General features: G+C 39.9%; 2 protein-coding genes across 6 annotated transcripts in view; one reads left to right on the forward strand and one right to left on the reverse strand.

Moving 5' to 3' along the window:
- Window positions 1-18463, reverse strand: part of LOC139934374 (chromatin-remodeling ATPase INO80-like) — a 133146-nt gene that overhangs the window by 101212 nt on the left and 13471 nt on the right. For all 5 annotated transcript variants that reach the window (XR_011785780.1, XM_071930798.1, XM_071931522.1 and 2 more), the window contains 13 exons: window positions 15407-15609; window positions 14682-14766; window positions 14187-14304; window positions 13605-13690; window positions 13005-13199; window positions 12123-12262; window positions 11436-11702; window positions 10700-10997; window positions 10392-10526; window positions 9998-10217; window positions 9374-9501; window positions 8943-9037; window positions 7430-7661 (listed from right to left, as the gene is read on the reverse strand). Coding sequence is in view for 4 of the 5 variants with exons in the window: in XM_071930798.1 (XP_071786899.1) it covers window positions 7430-7661; window positions 8943-9037; window positions 9374-9501; window positions 9998-10217; window positions 10392-10526; window positions 10700-10997; window positions 11436-11702; window positions 12123-12262; window positions 13005-13199; window positions 13605-13690; window positions 14187-14304; window positions 14682-14766; window positions 15407-15609 (2202 nt within the window). In the remaining variant the exon portion in view is untranslated. The remainder of the gene's footprint in view (window positions 1-7429; window positions 7662-8942; window positions 9038-9373; window positions 9502-9997; window positions 10218-10391; window positions 10527-10699; window positions 10998-11435; window positions 11703-12122; window positions 12263-13004; window positions 13200-13604; window positions 13691-14186; window positions 14305-14681; window positions 14767-15406; window positions 15610-18463) is intronic.
- On the forward strand, window positions 17094-18041 carry LOC139940138 (beta-1 adrenergic receptor-like). The gene has a single exon (XM_071936397.1). It carries the CDS (start codon window positions 17094-17096, stop codon window positions 18039-18041), a length of 948 nt encoding a protein of 315 aa, XP_071792498.1.

Consider the following 18463-nt stretch of genomic DNA (forward strand, 5'->3'; position numbering starts at 1 on the left):
CAGTGAGACTCTAAAAAATTTAGTAATTAAAACGTGGACAGATTGGTTTAGTTTGAGGGAACTTTCTGCATAATCGAGGAGAGGCGGCAGCCATGTACAAGATTACTACAACTACATGTACAAATGAAAACAAAGTACTACAATGTACAGACTCTTATTCCCCTCCAAAAGCTAGATGTGAAACTTCCCTCTGCATCAGTGTGCAATTCCCACGGCTCCCATAAAACACAAAGGCATTTACAGACTAAATATCGCTAAAACTGATCGCGGGTATTTGAGTTTCCTTTGGGATGGAGTCTCCTATTAGGATTGAAATGTGAGTCCATTTAGTTTCTATTTCTGTAGTGTGATTTGAACCACAATCCTGAAAAATTACGTAGAATGTGTATTTATATATCTGTAGGGAAATAGAGACACTTAGGCCTGACATATGGCTGTAATGAAGCAGAAGTTGTGCAAAGTTGCTTTATGAACTAGCCAGATGTGTATATAATCTCTCAGTACTTTGGGATCAAATTGCAATTGGTATCAATACTGTGGGTAGAATATCAGTTGTTCTTTTTAATATAATTGTTTATCCAGCTGATTTTGACTTCTGCCAGAGAGAACCCACACACTGAAAAGTCACCTGTCCAAAATTGAATCCTACTTTGATCATTCATCAACATTTTGAAATCTGTAATTAATGAATCAAAGATATATAATATTAACTCAGGACTGTATGGTTAGTTTTTGAGAGGGCAAGGGGTCCAAGGCATTTTCTCGTTGGTAAAGGGCACCCTATGACTCTATAAGGAAATTGTAAGTTTCTACTGGAGCATTTCAAGGGCACCTGGCACCTAGGCACCATGGCCAGGGGGCATGGTGGCAATCGCCTTTGTTGCCTCCGTGAAGTATCAGGCGTGATAATTTGGTTTGATCATAAACCGATGTGTGATATTAGCACTGAACACTCCTTTCCCAAATCCTGTAGGCATAATACTGGGGTGGGGTTGGAACCCATGACCCCCAGCATTCTAGAGCCAACATCTTAACCACAAGACCACCAAACCTGCCTGGTGACGACAGGCTAGTTTTGAATCTTGTAAATAGCAGCGGTTACCGTTAACAATTGAATATCAGGCCTGGAATTTCATTTTTGAACATGTTGAAAGGGCAAGGCTATTTTCATTTTGCAAAGGGCACTTTCATTGGAAAATCTTAAAGTCAATGGGGAACTTCAGAAGGGCAACAAGGCCAAGACCAGGGGCATCTGTACGGAGGCCGTGACCTCCATGGCCTGCATGTAATTCCAGGCCTGGAATATAAGGTCATAATTGAATTGGGGATAAAGACCAATAATTTCCAGTGAATGGTAACACCAAATTACTATTGAAATCTGATTTGTACAAATTAAAAAACTAACAATGAAAACGTTTCTTTCAGTGTATGACACAGGGTTCTGTGACCTTCTGCTGGCAATGCAAATACAATATTTTGTCCCAGCAGAAGTAATTTATACCATTTTATGGCCGAATATTCCTGAACATGAGGGAGCAATCCCAAAGCTATTCGATTGGCCAACAAATTGTAACAGGCAGTTGAAACCATTGGCTGTACATGTTTGTCATTACACAGTTATCACAAACTGCACAGTTACTACTAAACCGCCTAAAAACAGTCTTGCGAAAACACAAATTTTGGAGCTACGGTTGTATGAAGAAAATAACAGCTATTTTTCCATAAGGCTGATAGAAAAAGTCTGCATTCAGTTTTTAAGTTTGAAATTTCCCGTTCCTGTTAAGCAACCAAGAAACAAGACTGGTTGATTTGATTTGTGTCTACAGTCGGAATGCAGATTGTAATAAACGGAGGCGCCATTTCCCGCTGAACTTGAATGTGAAAAGTCAATGACTCTCATACCTTTAAAACATACTAACAATATCCCACAGGCTTTTAACTTGAAGGTTTTTTTTTTTTCTTCTGGTGTTTCAGAACACAGCTATTCAGACACATCTAACCACATAAGGTGGAAACCACATCATTATGTACAAGCAAGACTTGAGGAGCGATATACACACTACTCTCCCCCCCCCCTGTTTTAGTAGTCTGATCCCTAAGAGCAACGCCCCAAGAAACAAGGTTGTCCTTAAAGTCACTTAGGTTTTTTTTCTGTGTAGTATTTGTGAATGAGGTCCAAGGCCCTGTTGTGAATCCAAACATGTCACCTGGAAACGGACAACCGCCTAATCTTATTTCAGGGAGTCTTGACATGCCCTCTGGCCCTTGGGGCAGAAAAAATGTTGGGGACGGACCAAAGAGAGCGAGAGAGAAGAGAAAGAAGCCCCCCCCCCCCCCCCCCCTCAAAAAAAAAGCAAAAAAAAAAGCTGATGAACATGTTACCTGTCACCACTAGAGTTCAAAGGTTAATTGATTGAAAGACACCGGCTGCGTAAACAGAGACTTTGCTTAATCCTCCCTCCAATAAAGTATAAAATTTTATACCTGTTTGTTCTCCGATTGCCGAGAGGGGTTTCCTTACTCTAGACAGTTAGCGGGGAAATATTTGACCGGTGATGTCACCCTCATTGTCATGGGCACTTTTTACATGTGTATTTTGTGTCTATTTTTTTTTTGCACTTAAAAAAGTCAGATTGAACTGCCATCCCTTGCTTTTGGTTAGTCTTTATAAATTTGTCAAATAATTACAGAGCTATTCAGAATATAACAGAAAGCTTGAGGTGTTTCGTGTTACACGTGGAGAAATTATTACATCTCGGGTGTCAATATAGAGTTTCTTATTGCTTTTATCTAGGATAAAGGCACACTTTTTAGATTGTGAAATCTAAGAAACCAAATGACGAACGCTTGCCCGCACCAATTTGGCCTGGAGATCTGCTTGAGTATTTTTGCAAATCGAACACTTTGGATCTTAAAGATGCCAGATCAAATATTTGGCTGATTTGACCCCCAAATTTAGACTTCAATTTTAAACGGGTACTTTTATGCATTCAAGAAAGTTAAAAAGTTCCATTCAATCAAGGCCCATGATAAGTCACGGATATATCAAAAACCCAAATTGTTCTAGGAAGTAATTTTCTTCTTTTGACCTGATTTTCACTTGACAAAATCATTCAAAATTTTATTTTGCGTCCATCAGCCAAACAACATTGTAAGTTACTTGTATTTTGTACATTGAATGTAGCATATATGTTCAAGTTTTTTGTATGTTTTTTCATGTTGAAACAGCACCATATGTAAAAAATTGTTCTGGGAAAACATATACAAATTTTGTCAAGTGACAATCAGGTCAAAAGAAGAAATTACTTCTTAAAACAATTTGGGTTTTTGCTTTATCCATGAAACATTTTTTAAATATCTATTTATCTTTTGTAACAATGAATTTTCAAAGAACTGAACAATCACTTCAATAAACAAACAAATTTCAAAGACAAAAAAAACCCTGCAAAACTAATTCCCAAAACTTAGCCATTGGCACAATTAATTAAAGACTGTCCTTAATAATCGGCCATGGTTCCAATTATATCAGCTGATAACCACAGTAATTCAAAACTTCTGCTTTGAGCTTTCTAGTGATCAGCATTGGATATTCATGTCCAAACTGCTTGTTCACTGGCAGGCACTGTAACTTGCTGAGCAGACTACTCATGCTAAGCAAGCTTAAACAGTGAGATCCTTGACCTCATGGCCAGTGCACACAGAAGTTAAAACCCCTACAAAGCCTCTGAGGCACTGCCGCTAATACAATAATGGCTATGTGATAAGTTGAGCAACTTAGCGGGACATTAAGTGCTAACTCTCAGCTCCCCGGTTGAGAAACCAGTAGGGGAGACACAGAGTAGGTGTACATAAACCCACCGCTTAGATACACAACATGAGAGACCCACTGTTTGTTCAGGAGCTTCAGGGTCCCCCTAGGTTTATAATTGCCGCTTGATAGAGTACGTGTCAGAAGGCTGCAAACAGCTCCCCAACCATCAACAGGCCTGACCGCTTCCTCCGACGGTAATTGTCTTCAGGTATGCACCTGGACAGCCTTCTGGCAGCAGGAGGGATGCCGGCTTTTTTAGTTGATGTACTTTCCAAACCGAGGGGATAAAGGTGTGAGGGGCCCAGGGTGTCGGCGAACAACACAAAAAGCCGGCCCTTCTGTGTCTAATTGTCTACAGGTATACAGGTGGGCTGAGTCTTCCAGCCAGGTCAAGCATGGAGAGCCACGACCTCTATCTGATGGACTCACAATGACTCTAGGTGTGAAGGGTCACAGTAGGGTGCCCCTTGTCCGAGGTGTTAAACAAACCAACTTTGGGTAAACCGATGCCCGCTCGCCTGTTTCTGGTTTCTGGTCACGTTTCCCATCCACCCCCAAAAATGAGAAAAATCTGGTTTCTGTTCCGGGGCGAGTTTTTACAGCTTTATTTTTAAAGGTAATCCTGACAAAGTAATGATATTACAATAACAGCACTACTGTGTCCAAATTATGTTACCTCCAGGGCTATCAGATGATTGTGTGATTTATAAAGTAATGGTTTCAAGTAGGATTTGAGAGTTTCCAGGTGGGCTTTACAAATAATTCTTCGATGATCGATCGACCAATGCTATAAACAATTTATTTTCAAATGATTCATTTCAATGAGATTGTTTGGAGCGGGTGTTCGTTTGTGAATGCTGTTGCCAGAGATGCAATTAGTACACGCTGCCACATTGTTGAACGTGGATGGACTCAACATTCTTGTGAAAATACAGTGCATTTTTTTGCTGATTTCTCAGCAGATAATATACACTGAATTTCGCTGAAACTTTTGCAGGTGACTTTTATTGTATCTTTTATGTTGCCTATAAAACCAGCTTTACGTTGACAAAAACCAATCTACACATAGGGCCCTATCTTGAAGCACAAATACTTAAAATGGCAATATGTCTTTGTTACAGTGGCTGTTTTCAGAGCACAAAAGCTTTGATCACGGGGCAAATGATTAATTATGCCTTAGCTTCCCTCCCTTTAATACCCTTTTATACATTGCAATGACAACAATCAAGCTAGACCTGTCGACCTTGAAAGCAAACTTTAGACAGGAATTTTGTATATAAATACAATATACCAAAACAAAAATACAAAGTCAAAATAAATTTGACTGGAAGCTATCAGCTTTTCTAAGTGTCACTGAAACAGTTTTTGAGTTTTGAACAAAAACAAATTTACTGGAGTGGGATTTAAACCAAAGACTTCCGAATTGATCTACCGGCACTCTACCAACTGAGCTATCCAGCCCTATGCTGGCGGTCTCTCTATTAGTTAGTTAGTAGTCAATAAAACATAGTGAAACTACGCAAAATACTGACAATGAGAAAAGTAACGATTTAGAATCGAAGAACAACCAAACACATTATTTCAGGATAAAGTCAAACACACTACTCTCAGAGAAGGACGCTAGTGTTGCTAAAACTTGAAGTTAATTTGAAGGAGCATTAAAATGTTTGTGAGAGAGGCATTACTTCTGTTGTAGTATCAGAGTGTCTGTGACCTGGTTTTTTAGGGACATGACATTTTTTTTCAGGGCTGGGGCATCAAGACCACGATAAAAGAAATGGAGGCCATGCCTGATACTTGAAGGAGGCAACGAAGGCGATTGCCTCCACAACGAAGGCCATTGCCTCCATGCCCACAGGTGCTTTGGTGCCTTGGAAATGCTTCAGTAGAAAACTATAATTTCCTAATAGGGTGCCCTTTACCAAGGAGAAAATGCCTTGGTGCCCGTGCCCTTTCAAAAACAAAGCATACAGGCCTGGATGACCTTGATGGCCTCCAGGCCTGCTCAAATGAGGCAAAACAAAGGTCTTAGCCAAATTGGCAGCTATGGCTACAATGGACCGATCCGGCCCGTCAATCAAACTGTACCCGTTCACCCATTTGACCAATCACAGCAATGATTGTGGTCGGACAAACTCGGTCATGCGTGCGCGTAAATTTGGCACGCGCGGCAGAATCGTGCAGAATGTCATTTGGAGTGCTCGTACACGTGTCTTGCTCACGTGTGCGGTGGGCGGAGCTCAGTGGAAAGCCGAAACGGTCCATTGTTGCTAGGGTCTTGCTAAGGATGTGCTATTCTTCAGTACATGATGACACAGCCATCCAACAGTCTGAAATGGGTGACCAAGTTCCATAGAGGCTCCAAATTGAGGGCAGTGTACATGAAGAATTTATTGTTTGAAAATATCTTGTCCTATGCAAAGGATGCCCTTAGAGGCACTGTACACTATTGGTAATTACTGAAAATAATTATCAGCATAAAAACTTACTTGGTAACGAGCAATGGAGAGCTGTTGATAGTATTAAACATTGTGAGAAACGGCTCCCTCTGAAGTAACATAGTTTTTGAGAAAGAGGTAATTTCTAACTCAAATATTGAAAGACCTCAGGCCTGAAGCCTTTTATTGGGCATCTGAAAGCACACACATTTGTGCAACAAGGATTGCTTTTTTCTGTCATTATTTTCTTGCATGACCAATTGAGCCAACCAAAATTTTCACAGATTTTTAATTTTATGCATATGTTGGTATACACCAAGTGAGAAGACTGGTCTTTGACCATTACCGAGGGTATCCAGTGCCTTTATCTACGCATGCCGAAATCGCTGTGTAAATGAGGCACGTATTTGATTGATCGAATACCATATGACCCGTTAGTTTTCCTGGACCAGAATCGTTATTTCCTAACTACAATCAAAACAAGAAGAAAAAAATACCTACAATTTTTACTTGAACAAGCACTATGAGAACATTGTTCTCATTTGTCTTTATGGGTAAGAATACGTTGATACTCAACAGATCTAAAACATATTTATCAGTCATCATTTGAACAACATTTTTGTTACACAGTGAGGTATTATTATTCAAATGAAAAACACAAGACCGATAGACTTGTGCATTTGTGAGTTTACTAGCCCGACACTACCATCACTGGCCCCAGGCCTGCTGCAAGGATGCACTTGGCACCCCTCACACACACTGTACCCTTTGTGTGATATGAAAACCGTTATAAATGGAAAATCGACAAGGTCCTTACGAATGATACAGGCCGGATACTTCACAGAGTCAACAGATGCAATTGCCGCAGTGCCCCTGGTGCCTTTGAAATATTCCAATAGAAATGTACAATTTCCTCATAGAAGTGCTCATCACAAAGGAAAAATGCCTTAGTGCCGTTGCATTTTCAAAAACATAACATTTTGCCTGACGATAATCAACAGAAAGTAACTTGGCACCATTGAAAAAAGATAACATAAAACTAGACAGATATTTCGGGTGTCGCAGGTTCAAACACCACTCTAGCCATTTTCTCTTTGTTTAACCTAAAGTGAAAAATAATCAATATCAATTGCCAGGGCAAACTTAAAAGACAATTAAAAAATAGCAAACTGTTCCCTACCTCGCTTTTCTCCCTGGCTCGTTGCAGGATCTTCTCCTCGATGGTACCCTTGCATATTAGCCGGTACACAGTAACCTGTTTGGTCTGGCCGAGACGATGAGCCCTGTCCATGGCTTGTTGGTCTACGGTTGGATTCCAGTCACTGTCGTAGAAGATGACCGTATCCGCAGCGGTCAGATTGATCCCCAGACCCCCGGCCCTCGTACTCAACAGGAAGACAAAGATATCCGATCTGGTGGAAGATTTGTTCAAAAGCGGAAAAAGTTTTGACTTATTGTGTAGTGATTTATTTTCTAGTTGGTAAGACAAACAATTGCAAAGGTCATGGGTTCGAATCCCACTAGAGTGTTATGCCTGTGATTTTTTTTTCACAGAGCTCAGGTAAGTACTGAGTATACATGCACAGTGCTTACACGGGCAACACCAAAATTAAAACCCTTAAGCACATTTCACATTTTCTTGCCAAAAAAATATAAACGTATATGGATATTGTTTTGTTTGTACTTGTATGTATATGGAAATGTATTTGTATGTACTTGTTTTATGCATCTGAAGAATGTCCGGTTTGGATCGAAAAGCTAAGGCCATGTACCCTACTCATTATTATATCACCTGTCACCAGGATTTTCTTGTCTGTAACTCAACGGTTTCAACAGACCCTCCACAAGTCGTAGTAAGAAACTTATTTTTCTGTTGTTGTATCCATTCGGGTGATCACATTGAGTTTCTTGTATCTTGTTTTTAATTGTTACGACCATTTCCATTTTTTTCTATAAATGGATACGTATTTGTTTGTACTTATTTATGCCTCTGAAGAAGGTCCGGTTTGGATCGAAAGCTAAGGCCATCTACCCTACTCATTAAATGTATCAAAAAACAAATAACAACTACAAAGGATTGCCACCTTGTCCACCAGTCTGTGTAGTAGAGAGAATGTAAATTTCCAAGTCCAGGGTCCAATAAGCCATTTGGGTGTTAGATTTAAAAAAAAAGTCTGGTACAATTAATTGATTAGTCACAAGTTAGTGTTTACATCGAGTTCCTCAGACTATAGGGACAGTTGCAGTAGTTTTGTTGCAGCATTTATAAACAAAAAGGTTCCCAGGTTGTATCCTTACCTGGGTGTGATCCCTGGCTACACGGCAGTTTGCGGTTAAATGGCTTTTGACTGGCAACCCCGAACAAAGATATTGACTTAATAGGGAGACCGCCAACATAGGTAGATAGCTTAGTTGGTAGAGCGCCGGCACGTTAAACCGGAGGTCGTTGGTTCAAATCCCGCTCTAGTCAATTTTTCTTTGTTCAACCCAAAATCATTTGTGGAATGTACCCAGTCAGTTTCCCTTGTGGTTTATTATTTGATAAACAAAAAGGGTAAGTTTGAAATGAAGCTGTCCTCTTATCGATAACAACTGAAGTTCCCCAAGTAATGGGGTAAGATGTGTTCTCTTTTAAAGGTGTGGAACATATCACATGAGCTGCACTTTTTCGTAATCTTTGAACTCTGTCATACCTGCTCTGGAAATCAGCAACCATATCTCTTCGGTCCGATATCTTAGACGAACCGTCTAGTCTGATGTAGGTGTGTTTTCTATGCCACATGTACTCCTGTAAATGAAAATAATTGGTGAGACATTGATAACACAGGGATGTGATAGACAGTTGAAAAAAACTATCAGCACAAAGCATGAAGCATGAAAGCTTGCAGGAGCAATGCCTGCTTACATTCATTTATCTTTAATGAAGATTATCTTTAATGAGCCCTAATCTGCAGTATGATTTATATCTTCATGTACTTATGAATATGATCTTAGTTATAAAAATACAAAAATTAATTTTAAAAAAATTATTTTTTTAAATATTTTTCACCCTTAAAAAAAACGCTGATTTCTGGTTAAAATGGAGAAATCACATCTCAAGACTCAGGTATTTCCTCTGTCTTACCTCCAGGAGATCAATCATCCGAGTCATCTGAGAGTAGATGAGGACTCGATGTCCCTGCCTCTTGAGTCTCTTGAGTAATGCATCTAAGACGTACAACTTCCCCGAGTCTGTAACTAAATACTGCTTATCTGAAAAGATAAATATGTCAAAGGAACATTGCAGAATTGGTAAGACAAACTCGTCTAAGATCACAGATTAACATAAGGCTTTTCAAACGGTCTAATGATGATGATTGTAGAAAACATCCTTTAAAATATTTCTGTCTGAAATGTCATATTTGATGAAAAACCAATAAAACTAATTTCCCAGTTGGAGTTTATCGCTCAGTGAGCGTTTTATTCATTTTATTTAAAGCGGTAAAGCGAAACTGTGTAACCGGTTTTTTACTACTTTCTCGTGACCCAGACGGTGGATCGATCTCAAACTTCTACAGGTTTGTAAATTTAAGTTTTAGATGTGAGAAAAAACCCAAGAGACTTATTCCAGGGAAAACCCACGCAGTCACGTAGGGATTGAAAAACCAATCCACATCGCTCCCTTGGTGGGATTTGAACCTGGGTCCCTGAAGTTGAAGGCGCAGCAAGACACCACTACAGCAGCCCAACTGCATATGAAGCAACTTACCCGGTATCTGTATTCTGGACCATCCATGGTACGGCTGGACGGCACTCATGCCCCCAAGAGGTTCAGGAAACAGCGCCCCCGTCTGACCCTGTCGGTAGTGGTCAGGTGATCCATGATTGACACACAGCCAAGCCTCCAGTGACCCTCCAAGACTCTCCTTGATGCGATCGTATTCAGCCTGGCGGTCAATGCAGTAGTGACCTAATACTGGAGCGACCGCCTAGTGTAGGAATAAAATGTTTTTGAATAATTTACGTCAAAACATAACAGTTGCTTACAAATAAGGAGAGAGTCATGGCTGACAAAAAGGTCCGAAACTAGGATCAACATTTTAAAGAGAAAAACAAAACAAAAAACAATAAAATAAAATAAAATAAAAATAAAAACAGCTCACCTTGGGCATGGTTCTGTACATGAATGGTGGTAAAGTGGTCTGATTGCAATCTCTAATGGCGCAGGGTCGATCTGAGACCATTGCTAAGAAGTGACCGGAAGCTGACAACATACCCCCGGCACTAGGTTGTCTCACCTATGTAAGGGTAAAAAGCAAAAAAAATATATATATTTTGTTTTCATTGAGTACTGGCATATTGATTGAGTTTAAATACCCCATGTGCTGCCCTCTCAAAATGAGACACCATCATAAAGGAAGATCAAATTTGTATAAGTATGATTTGACTGAATTGATGAGAATTTACTAACCTTCCTCGCTACAGCTGGACTCCTAGGACTCCTCGGACTGCGTGGACTTCTCGGCGACGCCCTACTCGGCGACCGGTCCCCATTCAGCGACCCCTCCTCTGTATCCTGTTCTTTGCTGAGACGGATTCTCCGATGCCAGGGCGACTCCGGCATGGAGTAAAAGGTGTGAGTCACATGAGAAATGATGGTGGAGGTACGACTGGTGAAGATGAGATCCTGAAGCGGTAAGCTGCCGGTGATGTTGGGTCGACTGGTGACCCAGGAGGGCCAGAGAAGCAGACTACGTCTCCCAAGATTCCTACATAGAGAATTGGATAAGATCAAAATTAATAATAATAATTTCTTTAACAATTTCTTATATAGCGCATTTCACAATAACCGTCTCAATGCGCTTTACATTAGTGCCCTGGTCATTTGGCCAATAACACTTCTTTAATCTTTCTCAGCTTACAGGGGAGTAAACAACCACGGCAACTGTAGCACTCCAAAGGTTATTTATTATACACAATATCAACCTCTACCTTCCCAGGTACCCATTTATACCCCTGGGTGATGAGAAGCAATCATAGGAAGGTATCTTGCTCAAGGACACAAGTGTCATGACCGGGACCCGTACCCACACTCTGATGACACCAGAACTTGGAATCCTTCATTTGATGATAGATATGGTTGACAGGGGGTCAAGACAAGATGGCGGCAACAAGATAAAGGTCTATTGTTATACTAAAGAACTTGCCTATGATCTGGTTCTACACTAGTCCCAAGCTCCTTTCCCTCCCACTGGTTCCCGTGGTGGATCCTGTAGGCCGCCTTCATGATGAGGAAGAGCGCTAGCCAACGTGACATCAGCCCCATCACGGTCTGGGCGTGAAGTTCAGCCGGTGACACGTCTACGAACCGCGAGAAGGAAAAGCAGGAACTCCGGGGACGACCGGAGGCGGACGGAGACAGGGAATGGTGGATGTTATCCGGTGAGAAGATAGAGAGGGTGCTGCGTAGAATTCTGATTGAAGGATAGCGAGAGAAGGACAAAATAAATTTGATGACCGTTGAACTTGACGGCGAGTGTTTTTACATAAAATGGTCCTGAAAAATGCACCAACTCTGATAAAGCTATCAACGGTGCCCAATTTAATGGCTTTGCTTACCACCGAATTATGCGCTAACGATTACCTTTCTCCGCTTACTGTGAAAGCATTTTTTGCCCTAGCTCTGAGGATTGCGCATGTGCACAAGCAACAACAAAAAAACGTTTTAAATGCTTGCCGTAAGCATGGAATTCCCTGCTTCCGTAAGCACTGATTCTTTGCTTCAGTAAGCAGAGCCATGAAATTGGGCCCTGATCCATCCTGCTCTGTTGCTTAGCCACTTTGTCTGCTTTAGCATCGTTATGAACTGGTGCCCTGTAAATAGTTCTACTCACTTGTTTCTTGTAGTGTCTACTCGATCCACCAATCCCTGATGATGCAGCAGTCTAGGCATTATGTACACTGGAGGGTCAAGCTGACAGAAAAATGGAGATCTAGTATCTCGTCTCTCAAACAGCTCAGGGTGGTTACACACCTATTGAGGAAATAGAAGCCAGGAGATTGTTTTAGTTATCCTCCAGGCATGTCACCACAATCTCTCGCTCCAGACTCCAGGGGAAAAGGGAATTCTTAAAGGGTTTAGGTATTTTTTGTTCGACACAAAACACAAAAGTCCACAGTTTTACATTAACCTACAACGTGTAAAGATTATGATGGTAGTAAGCTTCCCTTAAAATATTACTTGCTGAGGTGCTGTAGTTTTTTAGAAATGAGTAAAACGATTTCTCGAAAATTATTTTAGCATGTACGACTGATTTACGCGACTCTCCTGATAAACTTACTCTGTGATTTTCACTTATTTTCTCAAAATTGTGACGACTATGAATATATTTATTCTTAACATAATAAATAAAACGGACATTTATATTGCGCAGTTACCTATATAAATATACTCTACTGCGCATTACAAGGTATACAAAAAATGCAGAGAAAAAAAATGAAAAAACAAATACACAAACAGAGCAATAAGTCTAGCACAAGCACTCTGAACCCTTTGCAGTTTGTTAATCTGTGTGTCAGGCAAACCCCAAAATAAGCTGTTACAATAATCTAACCTGCTTGTTACAAAAGCATGGATAATTTTTAGAATTTTTAGTCATAACTATAAAACTATAAACTTTTTTAAATTATTTTTTTGGGGTGGGTGTTAAAAAAAACAGATTTCCGGTGAAAAACGGTGAAATCACATCCCTGGTAAAATTTAGAGGAAGAGGTACCTTTCTGAACTGCATAACAAGGTTCATGAGGCTACTTGCTGAAGTCTGTGAGGACGGAGACGCTGATGAAGAGGCTGACGATGATGAGGAGTTATACGAGGATTGTAAGAGATCCTCAATGGAGATCTTATTTCTTAAAGCTTTATAGAAGAGACGCTGTCTTGTGGTCAGGTGACAGTACACAAGGATCTCAATCTGAAGGAGAAGGACAAGAGGGAAGGATGACATCAAACTAACATAACACATTTTTTCTTTTAGATTTTTAGATTTTTAGTTCATTTCAGAGGGAGATGTTTCACACACAAAAGTAGCTCTAGTATGTTTCAGACTACAGTTAAACAATGATGTTTTTGTTTTTATCCCTACCAATCATGTATAGTACCTGTCAAAAAGTGCAACAATGTTGGATCTCCTAAAGTAGCATTTATGAAACACAAGTTTGAAAGTGTCAAAGCATAAAGCTAAAAATAACACCAGAAAAACATGTACACACAAAACCACAACGTACTGAGATACAATATTTTTCCGCAGAGCATATTCTTTACTGGTACAACATCGTTGTACACCTGAGATACGTTTCACTGATACAACGATCGTTACCTTATCAGAGAGTTCATTCTCCACATCCCTCTTGATACGGCGTAACATGAACGGCTTCAGAATCATGTGAAGTCTTGACAGTTGTTCTGAACAGGGGACAAAAAGGTTTAAAGTATCTGTATGTGGCGTTACTTTACAGTATAATGGTACAGCCAGCCTCCCTTAACGGTGGTCTGTTGGCCAAATGTCAGTTAAAACACCCGAGGACCAGTCAAAACTCTCTCCAAGTGGTCTGGCTAACTAGTTCAGTGTTGTTATTTATAAAGTTTACAAGGTGTCACATAAATGGGTCTCAACATAATTCAATAACTTCAGAAACCTGTCTTGGAATAAATAATGAAAAGCGCTTTGAGACACCCATAAAGTGCAAAATAGGTAGACACTAGATATAAACTGTTATTATTTATTTTTTTATTTTTTTAAGTGCAAGCATTTTTGCTTTATTTCAGACAATATATGAACTCACAAACAAAGTTTAATGAAATCACAAAAAAAGAGGACAAAAAACATGGAAAACCTTATTATTATTATTGCTATCATCCAAAATTTACCGAGCAAAGATAATTTGAGTCTGTGTCTTACCTTCATTAATGCCAGACTGCTTCTCCGCATGACTTTCAATATCCTTTGAAAACCATTCATTGAACTCATCATGGCTGTCAAACAACGTCGGCATGATGAAATGAAGCAATGCCCACAGCTAAACAGTCAAGTAAACAAAAAAGAAATACAAGTCATTTGACTTTGATTAAACTGGATTAAATGTCAAATGAGCAAGACAAAATATCAGGCATGATATTCGGTCATCGCGAAAAAAAATAGGAACACTTTTTTTAGCACAAGGGCTGACCTACATAATTTTTCAAAAGTTCCCGCTTGATTGTCCTCCAGTGGTGCAAAGATCAAGAAAAATTAAAACAATCCATTGTCTAGGGAATGTTACTGAAATGCTTATGAAAAAGATGCACAAGATTCCTACAATTTATTTGGTAAATTTTTCCAATAAGTGTTTTGGACCATTTTGAAGTGTGGGTAGGGTCACATGACATAAACACCAATAAGGAGATGAACTCTGACCTCTGCCATGCTGTTCTGGATCGGTGTGCCTGTGAGGAGAAGTCTGTTCCGACAGCTGAACTGGAGGAGTAACTTCCACCTTACACTGTATGAATCAATCAATCAATCAATCAACCAATCAATAATGATAGTGAATAATATTTAACATAATATATAAATACTGTATGAATATCAATCAAACAACAATCAAATATCAATCAATCAATCAATCAATCAATCAATCAATGATGATGCAAAACAGATAATATCTCTTTAACCGCTTTTCTCAAAATTTCCTTTTTGCAGGGATGTGATAGGCTGTTAGAAAAAAACTGAACCATGAGCGCAAAGCATAAAATATTCATCTTGTTTTGAAAGCCCTACACTGCAATCTGGGGTGTTCCATATGGTTTCATCTTCATTTTTTTTTTTTTTTTTTTTTTTAGTTTAACAAAAAGAAGGGATTTACTGTTAAAAACAGAGAAATCACATCCCTGTTTTAGGAGTTAAGCCCGGTTCACACTTCCTGCGAAGCAAATTTGTCGTAAATTTGACGTCACAACCCTCCTTTCGCAGCGATATTCGCAAGTGAGTTTAGCAAAGTTGAACTGCTGCGAATTATTCGTTGCGAATTTGTGACGTCAACAATCGTATCGCATTCGCATTCGCAGGAAACATGAACCGGGCTTTAGGCTATTTTGCCAAGGAAGGGGCGAGGGGCAAGGAGCTCCCGGGAGAAAGCCTACCTGGAGCTGCTCTTGATAGCCTGTGCCTCATCCAGGATCATGTAATGCCATTTGATACGCTGGAAGTATTTAATGTCTTGGATGACAAGCTGGTAGCTGGTGATGAGGATGTGGAACTCACTGTCCACTGTATGAAGGAGATGCTGACTCCAGAATTTACGCAGGATACGACGCTCTTGGGGGTTACCCCAGTAAGGCAGAACCTACATAGACAAAAGGATCATCAAACTTATATCTTATATTTTATTGACTTATTCAACAGTGGACGAGTCGCCAATTACAGGAAAAGATAATTCACAAAAATATATATTATAGCCTAAATGTATGTGCATAGTTAACAATAAAAATAGATCTTTGGAAAGAAAATTAAAGCAAACAATTCAAATTAAAGGCAGTGGACACTATTGGTAGTTACTCAAAATAATTTTTAGCATAAAACCTTTATTGGTTACAAGTAATGGGGAGAGGTTGATGGTATAAAACATTGTGAGAAATGGCTCCCTCTGAAGTGCCATAGTTTTCGAGAAAGAAGTAATTTTCCACGCATTTGATTTCGAGACCTCAGATTTAGAACTTGAGGTCTCGAAATCAACCATCTAAACGCACACAACTTCGTGTGACATGGGTGTTTTTTCCTTTCATTATCTCGCAAGTTCGATGACCGATTGAGCTCAAATTTTCACAGGTTTGTTATTTTATGTATATGTTGAGATACACCAACTGTGAAGTCTAGACAATTACCAATAGTGTCAACTGCCTTTAAATAACTGAAGTCATTTATTTTCATTTCATTTATGAATTCGGATTGTTAAGCCTAAGACTCTTAGAAAAGTGAACTTAATCGACATAATAGCCAAGAACCCCATTGAAAGAAGACCCTTTCTTACCCTTCATTACTGCTTCTATTGTTTTCTTTTTCCCCTATCAGTAAATTCAACATTTGTATTGGATACAATTGTGTTGACTTATTCCATTCACTTAAACCTTACTATTACCAAGTTTTAATTATCTTGTCAATCAGGGAGATTGCAGTATAACAATTAATAATCGTAGACGTTAAAATGTACTTTTAATTTAAACGTCGGAAGTCTCAATTTTGGCTAACTGCAGTGACAGCTAAACCAAAGACAATCTGAAACTGGTAAAGACAGATGACAGTGCCATGAATATTTAGGATTAAAGATTCAGAGTCTTCAATCAGCAAGGCAAACACAAATCACCGACGGTTAATTGAACACAAAGTTCAGTTAATAAAAAGGTAATCACTTTCCAAACCGCTTGTCCATCAACAACCGGGATAAGTCTAGGAACAGTGCCGTCTTTCATCACTATACAATGTACTACATGAAAGCATCCATTGACTAAATTCAGACAACATTTCTGATACACTCCTCATAATCCTTCGGCAAAGACTTGCGTCCGTGGCCGCCCCATCCTCAAATTGTAATTGGGGTGCACTCCTGGAGTCGCCGCCATCACAGCTCCTCTTCTCAACTCTCCCACACTTCTAACACTCCACTTTGTCACGTTATCTATCCAGCACAGCTTAGGGCGACGACCTCTGCCTCGAATTGTACCATCTATAACTGCGTAGGGTAAGCCTCCCTGTCTCATCACATGAGTGCACAACTAGTACACTGAGCGCTGCATAATTTTTTCTGAAAGGTTTCTCTGCGAGTCATCCACAATGAATCTATCAGGGTTAGGAGATGTCTCCTTGGTCAATAATACCACTGCCAATGAGGACGACTTGAACTCCGATGGTCAAGAAACTTGGGTTGTCTTAGGGACCCTTATGATGATAGCAGGTGCTTTGGTACTTGCACTAAACTCTTTGTGTCTGATCGTTCTCCAACGCACAACCGTCATAACAGAACCAACAAAGGTTTTCATGATTTCGCTCAACACTTCTGACTTGCTTCTCGGAGCCAGCCACTTACTACCTTCTGCCGTTGAGCATGTGGTTGGTTATTGGCCATTTGGCGATTTTCTTTGCCAACTGTACTCTTCAATCGGCAATATTTTCTTCGATTCCAGTTTATTCTCTCTGCTCCTTTTGACAATAGATCGATACATCGGGACTTTCTTTCCACTTCGATATCCAAGTCTGATGACCGTAAAACGAGCTCGCCTTCTGGTTTGTGCTGTATGGATTCTACTAATCATTCAAGCTGTGCTGATATACCTTATTGCCAATTGGCAGAAAACTGGACTCCAATGTTTTTGGCAATGGGAAGAAACACAGCTTAGGAACATCATTTTAGCAGTACATGTATTGGTTCCAACAATCATCATCACAGTTCTGTATATTAAAATGATGATGACTGCACTGAGGCATGCTAAACGCATCCACCAAGAGGGCCAAGTACAGAACCACTTAGTCGGAAACCACTCTTACAAGGCACACCGAAAATCTCTGACTACTGTTACTATAGTCACTGCGGCATTGTACTTGAGTCTATTCCCCATGGTGATTATAGATGTAATGAAGTTTGTGTTTGAAGTTGACATTCCTGAGTTTCTACCCAGCCTTGCCTACTTATTTTTCACGTCCAACTCTTGGCTTAATGTCATCATCTACTTTCTGAGAAACAAGGAGCTTCGAAAAGAGGCTCTGAAAGTTCTTAAATGTTGAGTGGAGGAAACCCAGCTTTAAAACTGTACATAAACAAAGACTACAAAAAGCTTTGTTGATCAGAAACACAAGAGCATGAGTCGGGTGCTCTTAATCGCTTGGCCATGACAAGAGAAGCTAAGGCTGTATCCAAATTGGCGGCTACAGCTATGATTACGACTGTTGCTATGGGTGTTCCTAAGGACATCCTATAATTCAAAGCATGATGAAGCTGAAATCTGGCCGAAGCTACAGCCACTAGTTAGGACACTACACAATAATGTTCTGGATGGGCACCCTTGACTGCCAAATTACTGTTGAAGCTTTTTTCCGTGGGACAAGTGGTACGTTGCTGCAGATTCAACAACCCTTGACTCTAACCCAATAGACCATTTACATGGCTCAACAATACTGAATGAGAGCGTGCAGTCACAAAGCTTCGA

The sequence above is a fragment of the Asterias amurensis genome, chromosome 1, assembly GCF_032118995.1.
Source record: "Asterias amurensis chromosome 1, ASM3211899v1".
Taxonomy (NCBI): Eukaryota; Metazoa; Echinodermata; class Asteroidea; order Forcipulatida; family Asteriidae; genus Asterias; species Asterias amurensis.

Coding starts and splice junctions, on each gene's coding strand:
- LOC139940138 (XM_071936397.1), top strand. CDS start 17,094: ATGAATCTATCAGGGTTAGGAGATGTCTCCTTGGTCAATAATACCACT.